Source organism: Zootoca vivipara, chromosome 13, assembly GCF_963506605.1.
Source record: "Zootoca vivipara chromosome 13, rZooViv1.1, whole genome shotgun sequence".
In the NCBI taxonomy this organism is placed as follows: Eukaryota; Metazoa; Chordata; class Lepidosauria; order Squamata; family Lacertidae; genus Zootoca; species Zootoca vivipara.
The window spans coordinates 10,253,995-10,267,896 of NC_083288.1; the positions used below are offsets into that span (position 1 = coordinate 10,253,995).

General features: G+C 48.7%; 1 protein-coding gene across 1 annotated transcript in view; it reads left to right on the forward strand.

Moving 5' to 3' along the window:
• The window catches only part of RND2 (Rho family GTPase 2), a 38,403-nt gene extending 24,763 nt beyond the window's left edge, over positions 1-13,640 (forward strand). The window contains exons 3-5 of the mRNA XM_035134318.2: positions 4,498-4,607; positions 7,167-7,301; positions 9,597-13,640. Of these exons, the coding sequence (XP_034990209.2) occupies positions 4,498-4,607; positions 7,167-7,301; positions 9,597-9,845 (494 nt within the window). The 3' untranslated portion in view covers positions 9,846-13,640. The remainder of the gene's footprint in view (positions 1-4,497; positions 4,608-7,166; positions 7,302-9,596) is intronic.
• The last annotated feature ends 262 nt before the right edge of the window (positions 13,641-13,902 follow it).

A 13,902-nucleotide genomic window follows, 5' to 3' on the forward strand; every position in this document is an offset into this window, starting at 1 on the left:
GCTTCCGGCACCTCCTCCTCCCAATCTTCTCCCTCATCTCCCTCTGACCACTTATCTTTGCCCCACCGCCAATCCCCAGGCTCTGAGCCTTCTTGCCGTGGGCCTCCCACGATTCACTTGCAATCCAGCCGGCCCATGACATTGAAGGGGAGATGAGAGCTAGGCACGTAGCTGCTGGTTTCTTGGCGGCAGCCACACGCATCTCATGACACCTTGCTTCACCCTGCACACTTTGTTCTGGTGTGGGAAGAAGGGCCCGGTGCTTCAGCACTGGAAACAGTAATAGAGTGCATCTCAGCACTTGGAGCATGCCTCTCCCTCGCCACCGAGTCAGCACAGTTGTTCATAATATAATTGAGATTGCAGGTCAGAGATCACATCCAGCTAGCTTCCTCCCCAGCCTCTTCCTTTGGAAATGCAGGACTGGTCATTTCTTGCTGGTAGTAGTAGCTGCTGTCCAGGAGGGTGAAGTAGCAAGTGCTCCCTTCCCTAAGGACTAATCCGGAAGGGGACATTTCTTGCTAACATAAGGGGAGGTTCAGAACAGGTCAGTCTGCGCGGTGAGGTATAGCCCGTTGGTTTGTCCCTCCCTCCGTTCGTCCATTATAAGCAAGCATCTGTTCCTTCTTCCCTCCCAAGAAGCTGAACTCTGCTCACGCAGCTGAACCGAAACCTGTGGCGGCAATGTCGTGCCACAGCTCCATTGCTGTCTAGCGAGGCATTGGCAATTTGTGCCTCAAATCAAAACGTTTGCTCCCATTTGCGTTGGATGCGGGTGGCGCTGTGCAGGGGCGTAGCAAGGGGGCGTGTAGGGGGCGGTCCGCCCCAGGTACAACCCTGGGGGGGTGACACTCGGTGCCCCCCCCGGCAACTCCCAAGCCGAGCCCCGCCGCCTGGTAAAAACCCTCGCTCGGCAGCTGGCTGCTTGCTCACTTGCTCAGCGCACACTTTGCTTCTTCCTGCTGGGGCAGAGGCGAGGGTGGGCCAGGGAGGGGCATCAGAGCCCCTCCAAAACACAAATGGGGGCAAACATTTTGATTTGAGGCTCCATAGTGATGCTGTGCATGCACATTATGGAGCGGGTTGCTGCTCCGGGTGTCCGAGCAGCTTCCTATGCCACTGGCACTGTGGTCTAAACTATAGAGCCTAGGGCTTGCCGATCCCCGCGACGGGGTGAGCTCCCGTTGCTTGGTCCCTGCTCCTGCCAACCTAGCAATTCAAAAGCACGCCAGTGCAAGTAGATAAATAGGTACTGCTCCGGCAGGAAGGTAAACGGCGTTTCCGTGCACTGCTCTGGTTCGGCAGAAGCGGCTTAGCCAAGCTGGCCACATGACCCGGAAAGCTCGGCCAGTAAAGCAAGATGAGTGCCGCAACTCCAGAATCGTCCGTGACTGGACTTAACAGTCAGGGGTCCTTTTACCTCTGCTGCGCAGGTATCCTGGCACCACTTCTATGTGATGAAAGCAAGGTGGGGGAATCAGCTTCAGGCTGGCCACCACCTATTCTAAACAGAAGGGATGTTAGTTCCATGGCCACAATGAATTTCCTGCATGGCACTTTGAATGTACAAATCAATATACGGCATCTGTTTATAACTGCCATCATAGCCAGTGTTAGAAACTCAGATATAGAAACTAGGTGCCGAATGGCTCCTTGAACCAAGGTTACAGCCGCCAAAACGTTTGTTGTTTGGGGGCAAGTCTTATTTTTCCAACGATGGGCTGACTGTGGTTTATTCTCAGTTAAACATCTGGCTGGTTCAAATGACGACCTTGAGGTAGCTTAAGAAGTTTGAGAACTTAAGGAGGAAAAGTCACTTGATCCAGGGACAATCCACACACACACATATATATAGACCTATTCCTACCTCTTTTTCTTAATGGTGACCTGGACCATTCATAACGTAGAAATATTCTTCAGAACTGTGAGCAGGGCACAGTTTGCTACAGTTTACTATAACATTGTTGACTGCTACTGCTCAGGCTTGCACAGAAAAAGCATTTTGGTTCCAGAAATCCATTCTGATTGTGCAGATAAAATATAACTGATAGAATTCTACAGGGTGGTATATTCGTGTGGAAAAACAGCCCCGATCCAATGATCCCCAGGTGGTGGAGATGTCAGACACCATTCTGGAACCCAGGCATCTCCACTTGGTTGTTGGTAGCCGATAGCCAGGTGTAAAATATGCCTGGCACCTGGCTAATTTTGTTTTTTTTTTAAAATATATTTTTATTAATTTTCCAATTAAAACCAATTATATCACATTCATTATTTCAAATTATACACATATATATATCAATCAAACCGAATGTTATGCCAAATCATCTAGAGAATTTTTTTTTTGGGTTCCCATGCTTCAAGAAATTGGGGATTCCTCGCAACCGTCCACTGCCGTCTTTTTTCTAAAGTTCAAATCGTCTCTCCAAGTTCATAATAATCCAGATCTTCCCCTTACAGTCACATAGATGTTTTCCACTTTCAACCGATTGTTTCCCAGCTGCTGAGATAAATATCAAACAAGGTTTCACAGATGTTCTTTCTCCTGTGTGGGTTAATCAGTCCAGCCTCCCCATAAATCTTCTTAGTCTGGAGCTCCCTGTTGCGTCGAAGCAGCGCCATCTTAAAAAGCTCAAATCACTTTCGTTTTCTCTCATAGCCATGTAGATTAACGATCTTTATAAAATTTACAGCTTTTCCAGGCAGAAGACCCAAACATCAAACCATAAACTCTTGGTAAATTAATGGATCTCCTTGCCCTATAGCTGAACTTAGCTTCAGGTCGCTGCTCCAATTCAAAGTGCGTCACAGCTCATAAATCCTCCGAACGCGTCCAGGACTCCTTCCGTCCGACTAGGGGGGGGGGCTTTTCTCATCGGCAACTCCACATCTTTAAAAAATATGCTCAGTAACAACAGTTTATAAAGTTCAACTCACACAGTCTTTTGCTTTCTTTCACTCCAAACAAGCCAGGACATCGCGTCTGGGAAGGTACGAAGTAACTCATATGAAGAAAAATAAAAAAAAACTCACTTCCCTTATCGCTCCGTCCCCATCAATCCTTCTTCCAGATGAAATACAGCCTTTGACTCCTCTCCCTCAGCAGCATAAATTTCTCAGCAGTAAACAGCGCTTCTTCCCCTCCTTCTGAAGTATGTCCATAGATTTAAGCCCAATTATCTTCTTTAACCATGGAAATCCCCGCCATGCAGATTAGCGTCCGGGAGTCCTGGCCCTCGTAAGTGCTTTTCAGCCCAAGCTCCCCCCACTCCATAAACAGTCGGAGTGGGTCTGGGGGCATCGCGGGCCAGCGGCCCCTCTCCGTAACCCCCGGAGAGGGTAGGGGGTTGCCATTTACTCCCCTAGCAACCGCCAAATTCCTTACGAAGGTCAGAGGGATGGAAAACAGGTCCGCCATTCCTGCCGGCGGAAACCGGAACCGGCACCTGGCTAATTTTGAACACTGCTCCCAGCCCTCTAAGACCAGTTGTTGTTTCCATTTTACAGATGGGAACCGGGTAAGCTATAATTTGCCCGTGGACACCCAGTGGGAAACGATGATGGAAGTGGGACGTGGAAATAGATATTCAGGAAAACCAACTGTCTATCAGGACTTTGGAGACTCTTAGACAGGGAGAGCAATAATTTTGTTGCGTGGCGATCCTTACCTTATTACCCTTGGTCTGCTTTGGTGGTCAAATGCCAGTTGTAGACCCTCAATCTTTTCTTAAGTGCTGGGTCACTTATGCTTTTTTATTCCCTGTCTCCTGGATTCCTCCTCTGCTGGGCTCTGAAACTTGAAGCAATTCTGGCTGGAAGGAAAGCAACCTTTGGAGAACACTTTGGCGGGGAAAGGGGTTAAGCCTTCTGCACTCGCGTTACTTCTGCAAACAGGGGTTTGAGAAACTGTGTAGTTCTGTCTTTTTAAAAAAAAAAAAAAAAGGCATTGCCTCATTTTGCAGGTTGAGAACCTTCTGGGCCTACAAACTGGATAGAATGTGTTTTGTATCTTGTATTTCTTATGTTGGGAACCTCCCTGAAATCTACAAACGAAGGGTGGTATACAGATTAAATAAATAAATCTAATTTATTCAGGGCATTCAGGTGTGCACGCACCCCAGGAAAGTTGAAATGAACTGGGGGGGGGGGAATGCTCAAGCAAACCGCATGCAAAAGAACTTAAATGCACATGTTTCCCAAATCCGATAGACACTCTTTGAAACAGTTTCTTAATTGTGAGTTGAGGAGCTTTAAAACAACCGCAATCTAAAACCAGGGTGTGTGGAGTTGTGCGTGGGCCACTTACCATCTACTGGAAACCATTTATTATTCAGTCCTGCAAATTCAAAATTTCCAGATTTTAATTTCAAAGAATGTGTCGGCTTTGTGTGGAATTCTGTTTGAGCTGTTAGGGGATAGGCCCTCTGAGTTAAAAAGGCCAAATGCCATGTATAATCTCAATACGGACAAGCTAATGTATGTGTGTTTCTCATGCAGGCTCAACGTACTATGACAATGTACGCCCCCTGGCCTATCCTGACTCGGATGCTGTTCTCATCTGCTTTGACATTAGCCGCCCAGAGACCTTGGACAGCGTCCTTAAAAAGGTGAGCCAGCTAGAATGTGTTGGGGAGTTTGGCATGGGGCAGGGGATGATATTTCGGTTGTGAGAGAACTGACATATTTGAAGAGACAGCGGGACTCCAGAATCACAGATGTGCCGCAGGCTCTAGGCTTTGGTTTCTGACATACGGTAGTTTCCCTTCCGGAGCTTGTGTTCTGGGAATTTGGGGGGTGGGACTCCAGGGGAAAGACTCTAGTCCTCAAGCCTACATAGAATATCTCTGACAACTTGCCGGCAAATGCTGCTATCCAGGGAGCGCTGTCCACGTGCGGAAAACAGGAGACTGCAAATGGAACAGCGACGCTGTTCTCGCACGCTGTTCTTCTCACATCTATTTGCAGAATATTCTGTGCCAGCTGTGGATTACGGCCAGCATAACCGAAAGCCCCAATTGTGCCTGGCAACATGGCATATTTAAATCAGAACGGCCGGAGCCAAGAGCTGTTTCTGTTACGTGACAATGTGGCTGAGGCTTTAACTTTATGTTGTTTTAGTTAAAAGTTCCCAGAAGTTGATGCCTCAGGACTTGGAAAGCACCTAGTCCTAACTGCATGCTCAGTGAGTGACCTTGAGTTCTGGACTTCTGGGTTGGGGGGAAACTAAGAGGGTTTTGAAATTGGCTATCTCTGCGCCTTCCGGCAAATGGTTCCTGTTCCCATCTTTACCCTGCACTGCTCACCTTTGGTCTGTCTCTGCAGAAACCCTCCCAGAGGCTTTGAGGGGAACGTGTGGAGGGTTTTTTGAAGCTTAAAGCAAATGGGTGTCCCCTAGGACTTCTTTTCCGAACAGCTTTCTGCTTCCCTCCAGTGAACACTGCACACTCAGGCTTGTGTGGCAGAAAGACCTCCTCAGGTGCTGCGAAGCAGAAATCAAGGGGTGTAGCTTTTTGATACCAATATAAATATGGGAGGTTTTGAAAGCGGAGTGTTGTGCCTCCGGGCTGAAATGTGAATGCGCCGGGGAGGGGTGGGGAGCCCTCATAATTGCTGCCCGTTGGGTGCAAAACTGGAGTTGGCTGCTAAATAGGAACCGGCTTTTGATTTCCCACTGAGCTTTGGCTCCACACGGCTTGTAAGGCCAGAGGGGAACGGGAAGCCATTTGACACTCTTTGAATAAACAACTTTGTAGAGACTTGATTTCTACTGAGCTGAGGCTCAGTGGAGCCACCAAGGTGACCCAAATTCTGTGCCAGAAATCTGTATGAACAATGCAAATAATCCCGAATTTTCCCATTTGTGCATTCTGCTTCTGTTATTTGCCGGTGGGGAAAGAACCCCCCCCCCAAGATTTATTCAAGGCTGTGTCGCAGTCCCCATCACTGACGGAATCCTCCTCAGCCCAACCCCATAACACTGGAGACTTTCCCACACTTTGAAGTGTTTTCAGCCTCACGGGCTAGAAACTTGCTTTTATAGCTGGTGTTTGAAGCAGGGATTCTTGGAATACTTGAAGTATGTTGGCCAATACCCATTTCTGTTCCTGGGGTGGTGCAACAATGAAGTCATGGAATGGGCGCAGCAGCGAAAAGAAAAGGAAGCCTTGGAGTATATGCAGAGAGCAAAGCCATCATCGCTGAGCAAAATAAGCCAGACTCTACCAATATATTATTTAGATACCCAAGCAGCCAGGCACTGTGCGAAAACTGTTGAAAGAGAACATGTCGGAACCTGAAAGCTTTACAATTGAAATCTTCCGCTTGTAATCTAAATTTTGCAAAGGGGTAGTGTATCATTTTTATGTGCTGAATATCGGCAAGCAACGCCCTTTCCTTTCCTGGAACACTGCTTTTCTGTATTGTTGCTGATTTATGGAATGTGGCATTGTATGGGGGAAAAAAACATCGCCAGTTGTATTTTGCTGCTCGTCTAAATAGCAACAAGTGTTGTGGCAGAGAGCGCTTTGAAAAAATGGCAAATGGAAAAGGCAAGAAGCATAATGGAGATGAGAGGTGTGGGGAATTGGCTGGACCGAAGAGGAGTAGTGGGAGCCCCAAGGGAAACCCCAGAGGAGGAAGGATCAGAGCCCAGGGATTGGTGGTGGGACACGGAGAAGAAGTCAGAGGGAGAATTGGATGCTGAAGGGGCAACAGGGTTTAGTGAGCAGGAAGAGCTGGTGACAGGGAGCAGTTCAGACTCAGAGGATGAAGCAGAGGAGGCTGCTGAAGAATCTAGGGAGTCCCCCTCTTTGGCTGCGACAAGCTCCCCTCCCCTTTGGTCTCCAAGAACGTGCAGGATAATGAGAGCAAAACAGAGGCCAGAGGTGCACAGAAACAGTTTGAGACTGCTTGGGAAACATCTGGGAGAGGAGGAGCCTTAGATGGGGTGGAAGGAAGGTCCTGGCAACTGCTCCATAGGGGCAAGACCTGCTGAGAAGTGTTGCTGAGTTGTATGCCGTTTCCTTGACTAAAGAGTTAACCTCATTGACAACGGAGCTTTGCGTCTCTCGTGCTGACCTGCGTCTGACTCCAGCCCTGACGGCAGGTGATTGAGCCCGTTTTTCTAACCCCACTGTTCTTTGTTTCCCCATTCTGTTCCCTCACAGTGGCAGGGGGAGACGCAGGAGTTCTGCCCCAGCGCCAAGGTGGTTCTGGTGGGCTGCAAACTGGACATGCGCACCGACCTGAACACTTTACGGGAACTCTCCAAACAGCGCCTTATCCCCGTCACACATGAGCAGGTGTGTTGGTCGTCGTCGTCGTTTTCTTTAGAGCCTGTGCTCACTGTACGTAAGCCCCAGACTCAGTGTTAGGCCTCGATTTCAAGATACATTAATAAAAATGGAGACTGGCTCTGAGCAGGCGAAAGGTGCATTTCAAGTAAGTGAGAGAGGAAGTCCTTGGTGCCAGAAGATGTAATAATAATAATAATAATAATAATTTATTATTTATATTTCTTTATACCCCGCCCATCTGGCTGGGTTTCCCCAGCCACTCTGGGCGGCTTCCAACCGAATATTAAAACAGTACAGCATTAAACATTAAAAACTTCCCTAAACAGGGCCGCCTTCAGTTGTCTTCTAAAAGTAAAATAGTTACTTATTGCCTTGACATCTGCTGGGAGGGCGTTCCACAGGACGGGTGCCACTACCGAGAAGGCCCTCTGCCTGGTTCCCTGTAACCTCACTTCTCGCAATGAGGGAACCGCCAGAAGGCCCTCGGTGCTGGATCTGTAGGTGTGAGGCAGGCTGCCCACCCCTGCTTTTAAAAATTGATCATTGGCCTTGAGATGATAATAATAATAATAAGAAGAAGAAGAAGAAGAAGAAGAAGAAGAAGAAGAAGAAGAAGAAGAAGAAGAAGAAGAAGAAGAAGAAGAAGAAGAAGAAGAAGAAGAAGAAGAAGAAGAAGCCACCTATCTGACTGGGTTACCCCAGCCACTCTGGGTGGCTTCCAGTAAATTAAAACACAGTAAGACAGCAAACATTAAAAACTTAGGGTTCAGAAGTCTGAAGGATGTATAGATTCTTGCACCTGACCTGTGCAAGAATGTATTGTCCCAGTTGACTACAAGCGCCCAGTGCATGTAACCTACGTTTATCTTCTCTGGTTTATGCATTTGTGTGTGTATGTGAACTCCTTCCCCCCAGAAGTGTTTTCTGGCAGGAAATGAGTGGAAGGCAGGAAAAAAGAAAAGGACTGCAGGGCAGGTAATTGCAGGTGATGTGAGCTTAACAGCCCATGTGCTCAGGGCTGCTAATTAATCTGCAAAACGGGGGGAGGGGGGGATGCTTTCCCAACCCATATATGGCCACGTTTTTAAAGAATTCCTCTCTATCCTTTCTGTACTGCAGCCAATGAAATGAGCAGGACAGAAACCAAGGTGAATAAAACCCCAACCCCGTAGGTTCAAGCAGTATCAGGCAGGAAGGGACAAAGTGCCAGAGTCAGTGCACTCTGCAATGCTCCTCTTGCACTCCCCCCTCCTGGGGGGGGGCAGGGGCAGAGGGGAGCCGAATGGCAGCTGAGAGCGTTCATCTCTGCCTTTCGTGCCAACCCAGCAAGGCAAGCGCTTAACCTGGAATACTGTGTCCAGTTCTGGGCACCACAGTTCAAGAAGGATACTGACAAGCTGGAACGTGTCCAGAGGAGGGCAACCAAAATGGTCAAAGGCCTGGAAACGATGCCTTATGAGGAACGGCTTAGGGAGCTGGGTATGTTTAGCCTGGAGAAGAGAAGGTTAAGGGGTGATATGATAGCCATGTTCAAATATATGAAAGGATGTCATGTGGAGGAGGGAGAAAGATTATTTTCGGCTGCTCCAGAGAAGCGGACATGGAGCAATGGATTCAAACTACAAGAAAGAAGATTCCACCTAAACATTAGGAAGAACTTCCTGACAGTAAGAGCTGTTCGGCAGTGGAATTTGCTACCAAGGAGTGTGGTGGAGTCTCCTTCTTTGGAGGTCTTTAAGCAGAGGCTTGACAGGCATATGTCAAGAATGCTTTGATGGTGTTTCCTGCTTGGCAGGGGGTTGGACTGGATGGCCCTTGGAGTCTCTTCCAACTCTATGATTCTATGATTCTATGACATTGTTTTGCACTCCAGCACCCACAAATCCCAGCCTTTTTCTCACCCCTCCCTAGTTTTACGCACCAGCCCTTCCTCCCTTGCTCGTTTTGTTATATATATTCTTTTAAAAAAGAAGCACTTTGCTCTCTTTCTACCTTCTAGGGAAGAAAACTAAAATTAACTGCTAGCTGTGATGTTAAAGAAACACATGGAGTTAGCAGCATCTAGGGGAGGTGTGAGCGGAGAGCATTTGGTGGGGGGGGGCTCCGTATTAGTGCTAGGAGTACGGTTACTGTGGTTTTTTTTTTAAGAGGACGGAAGGGAGCAGATCTTGGCAAAATCAAGGGGGAGGCTTATGAAACCAAGGTGATGGGGAGGGGGGGAAGCAGAAGAACAAAATACAGGGCCAAGTTCTGGCATAATGTTTTGGCGCTTTTCTCCCCACCCCCTTCCCCCCTGCACAGGGAAGCATTTTGGCCAGGCAGTTGGGTGCTGTGGCGTATGTGGAATGCTCTTCCAAGGTTTCGGAGAACAGCGTACGGGACGTTTTCCACGTGACCACCCTGGCGTCCGTCAACCGCGTCCACAAGCACCTCAAGCGCAGCAACTCGAAGCGAGGGTTGAAGCGGGTGGCGCAGTTGCCTGCTCAGACGGACTTGTTGACTGACCCCGAGATCCGCAAAGACCGGGCCAAGAGCTGCTCGGTGATGTGAGAGGAGGAGGAGGAGAAGGAGGACCCCCCCCCAAGGGGCTGAAGCGGAGCACTGCCTGTCTTGTTCATATCTCTTTGTATAGTATTTGGTCAGGGGGAGGGTCTCTGCGCCATTCCCCGGGATGTAGGCCTGAGGGAAAACAGGCAGCCTTCCCCCGGAAAAAAAATGTTTCTGCCTGAAGCCGCAAAATGCTATGCATACAGTGACAACGTCTGGATGTGGGGCTAGTATTGCACAGGACACAGAAAATGCTCAGGTAGCGGGTGACCTCCGAGGAAAAGGAGCGCCAAACTGCGTGAGGCACAGATATCGGGGGCAGCGGGGGTGGGGGGGATGGGCAGAAATCTTCTTATTCTCTTCAGAGCAATTATTTTGGAGCTAGCGTACGATGTGTAGGTTGCCCAGCCACTGGCCTCTTTGTACAGCCATGGCGTGGGGCAGTCAAGCCATGCCTTTAGCATGTGTACATGTGTGTGTGTGTGTGCGTGTTTGTAAATTGTATGCGCAAGACGAAGTGCGGGGCTAGCGCTCCTGCGCAGGTCCGGTCATGGAATAAAGAGCTGCGGATGGGCTGGCAGAAAAGGGTGGTCATTTGAGAAGACAAAATGGCGGCGGGCGTGGGTAGGGTGCGCGTCGGTTTGGCAAAGGCGGGAGGAAGATGGTAGCGGAGACTGGGGTGGGATGAAACGCTTTGTAGGGGAATGGTGAACAGAAGTGCATTTAAGGCCTTGGACCATGGGGTAGCTTCACTAATGAACAGGTGAGGCACGGCCAGGTAGGTGGCTGGCAGGAGGGTTGGAGAGGTCAGGAGTCATCTTTCCTCACAGCATCCTCTCAGCCACACCCTCTAGTGCCTTCAATCGCAGGACATCCGTGCCTCTCTCATTCGCTTTGTATGATTCAAGAGATGGGAGAGGGAGAAATGAACCTCTCGGAACCACTCCAGCATCACGGGAGAAGGCCAGTTCCCCCCCCCCTGTTGCTGTGCCTTCATCCCTCTCTTGTTGCTTGAAATGCTTTGGACCACTGCATTGAGGTTGATGCCAAAGCAGAGGTTGGGTGGGAGTCTTTCCGTCATATCATTTCCCTGGGGGGGAAAGGAGGGGAGGAGAAGGAAGGGTGGGTTCACTTCTGTACCACGGGTAGTAAATTAGCCATGGCATTGTTTTGGCAATTTATTGCTGCCGTTGGCTTTCAGTTCTGCGGCGCTGCATGGTTTTGGTTTGCGCCAAAGAGAAGCCATTATTTCTTTTTTTTCTCAAAACACATTTGCCTCTGAAGTCTCTCCTTCCCACTTTGTAACTGGGCGACGCTGCTTTGGGGGCAGTGGAAACCCAGGCACGTTCATCGGGAGGTATGGAAATGCCGCCATGCAAATTCCCTCTTGAGACGGTTTGGAGAAACGGACTTGATAGACAGGAGCACAGCGTACGTGTGTGTCAAGAGGCCAGGAAGCAATGTTGCATTAGCATTCATTAAGGGCCCTGGCAGAGAGTGAGGTCGAGCCACGGATTGTTGCCAACGGACAAATCTGCAATGATTGGAAGAGGAGGAGGAGAGGGAGAAATCTGCTGACTTTTGGCCCTGGACCAGAGAAGTGAACAGAAGTGGCTGTGTGTGTCAAGCAACCTCTTCTTGCAACTCGAAATAATAACTCCAGGGGACTTGTTCCATGCTCCCTAATATATCTGGGAAGCCAGCTTTGGGGTCGGGTACCATTTTAGGTTCTTGATGGGTGTAAAGCTCGTTCTTCCTAAAACACAAACTGATTTAATTTTCGCCGTCACCATTAACTTTTCCCACCCTCTGGTGCCACCGAAGGACTTTTCTCTGGAGTGAATGCATGCAAAGCTCTAAGGGGAGGTGGTGACTCTGGGGTCCAAGTGTGATTTGGTTGTGTGGGAAACGACCTCTGCATATGCTCAGGTGTTCTAGGACTAAGGAAAAATAAAACAAAACCTGGAGCAGTAATGTGCTTCTGACTTAAGGGATTTTGGTGACGGAGCCCCCCGAGTTGTAGACTGATCTCATACCCTCCAACATTTCTCCGATGAAATTAGGGGAAACACTGAAGGTTTTTTTTTTAAAAAAAAACCCTATACAGGGCTGCCTTCAGATGTCTTCTAAAGTTCGCCTTTACTTACTTATCCCCTTGGCTTTGGGGTCACATAACTCCATACCCTCCAACATTTCTCCAGTGAAAACGAGGATGTTCTAAAGAAAAGTGGGACATTCTGGGATCAAATCAGAAAGCGGGATGGCTTGTGTAAATCCCTGGAAAATGGGGGCACTTGGAGGGTCTGTGATTTACCATGGCAGCACCCATTGAGATCAGGGGGTGTCTAACCTATGACCCTCCAGATCAGGCATTCCCAAACTTCGGCCCTCCAGATGTTTTGGACTACAATTCCCATCATCCCTGACCACCGGTCCTGTTAACTAGGGATCAGGGGAGTTGTAGGCCAAAACATCTGGAGGGCCGCAGTTTGGGGATGCCTGCTCCAGATGTTATCGAGCACCTGGAAGAATGCAGGCCACAAGCTCGCCAACCCTGCTTCTTGGTCTTTGTTTGAGCTAGGCCTTGAGTGTATCTCTGCTTGTGACGAAGGAGGGGGGTCTCCATTTTCTACCTCACCTCTGAGCAGCCAATGCCTTGTCCACACACACACACCATGACTTCAGGACTCTAGAGATTGCAGCGGCTGTTTTCTACGCTTGGTAGCCAACGCTTCTCGGTTGCTTCTCCCTTTCGAGTTAGCGGGCTGAGTGCCGCAGTTGCTCTGGCACCAGGGGATCTATTCACAGGCAGGATTAGCCAAGGCTGCCTGTTCATCCTCTCTGCCAAAATGAAATGAAAAGGGCACAATTGTTAACTGCGCTGGGTTTGAGGACAGCGGCTCCATTGTCCTGGCTGGGCAGCAGCTGGTGTTCCAGCATATCCCTTCCAGCCTGTGCTTGGTCTGGGATTTCAACATGGGGTTATCTCAGGCCACGGTTGTCCATGAGGCCACCATGGAGAGGCCCAAACCCCACACATCTAGGCCTTCATTGGTAAAAATTGCATGCGTGTGTGTGCGCAAGAGAGGGGAGGGTACCCGGATGGAGGGTATGGAACCTTTAATCCGCATATATTTTGCTAGAATGGAGAATCTACTGAGGGAAGGAAACCTCGACGATCACCGAAAGATTTTGAATTTGATAGAAAAATAATAATAAATTTCCGGGCTGAGGTGTTTAATTCCGTTTCTCTTCCTCCTCCCCGCTCACTCCTGCATCCCCAAATGTAAAATGTTTGGGCTAATTTGGCAGTTAGCAAGTTTTGTGTGTGTGTGCGGTCGGTTGCTTAGCCTGACCTGCCCGCTAAGCCAAATAATTCCTTGGAGCTTAGGTATTTTACCGTCTGCGTATGATGATTATTAGGCTTCTAATACATAAATTGCCTCCCCTGATGAGATGTAAACCTTATTAAGAGAACAATTCTTCCTCACAGTTGTGTTTTTCCTCCTCTCCCTCCTCAATAGCTCCTTGCGCTGCTCCATATTCGGTCCGCACTGGGAAACATGGATGCTGAAGGAGACGTTTGCCAAATACTCGGGGTTGTTGTTGGTTTTTTTGTCACTAGATTACTGGATGCAATTCCTTTGTCCGATGTGGTCAGCTGTGTTTTGTAATGCAAAGCCTTGGCACAAGGGCCCTTTAAGAAGCTGGAGTGCCTCTGAGCATGGGAAAATGTACCTAGGATTGTGTGCTAGGGGTTCTGGGAGGTGCCTGTCCTGAATAAAATAATAATGGCTGCCTTTCTTCTCCTTGCCCATGGCTGATAATGAACTATTAAGTGATGGGCACCTTGGAAGTTAAGAGTAATACATTGCTGCGGTGATTTTTCCTGTCAGGAAAGGGAGCCTTCATAATTTATTAATCCTATTTTTAGCATAATAGTTCTGACCATAAATGAAGCTCACTAAAGCAAATTTATTAATCATTAAATAGCATCCTCTCAGCTTGAATAAAAGCTTCATAAACGCCCAAATTAACTAGTAGTGGGGCCCTGGGCATG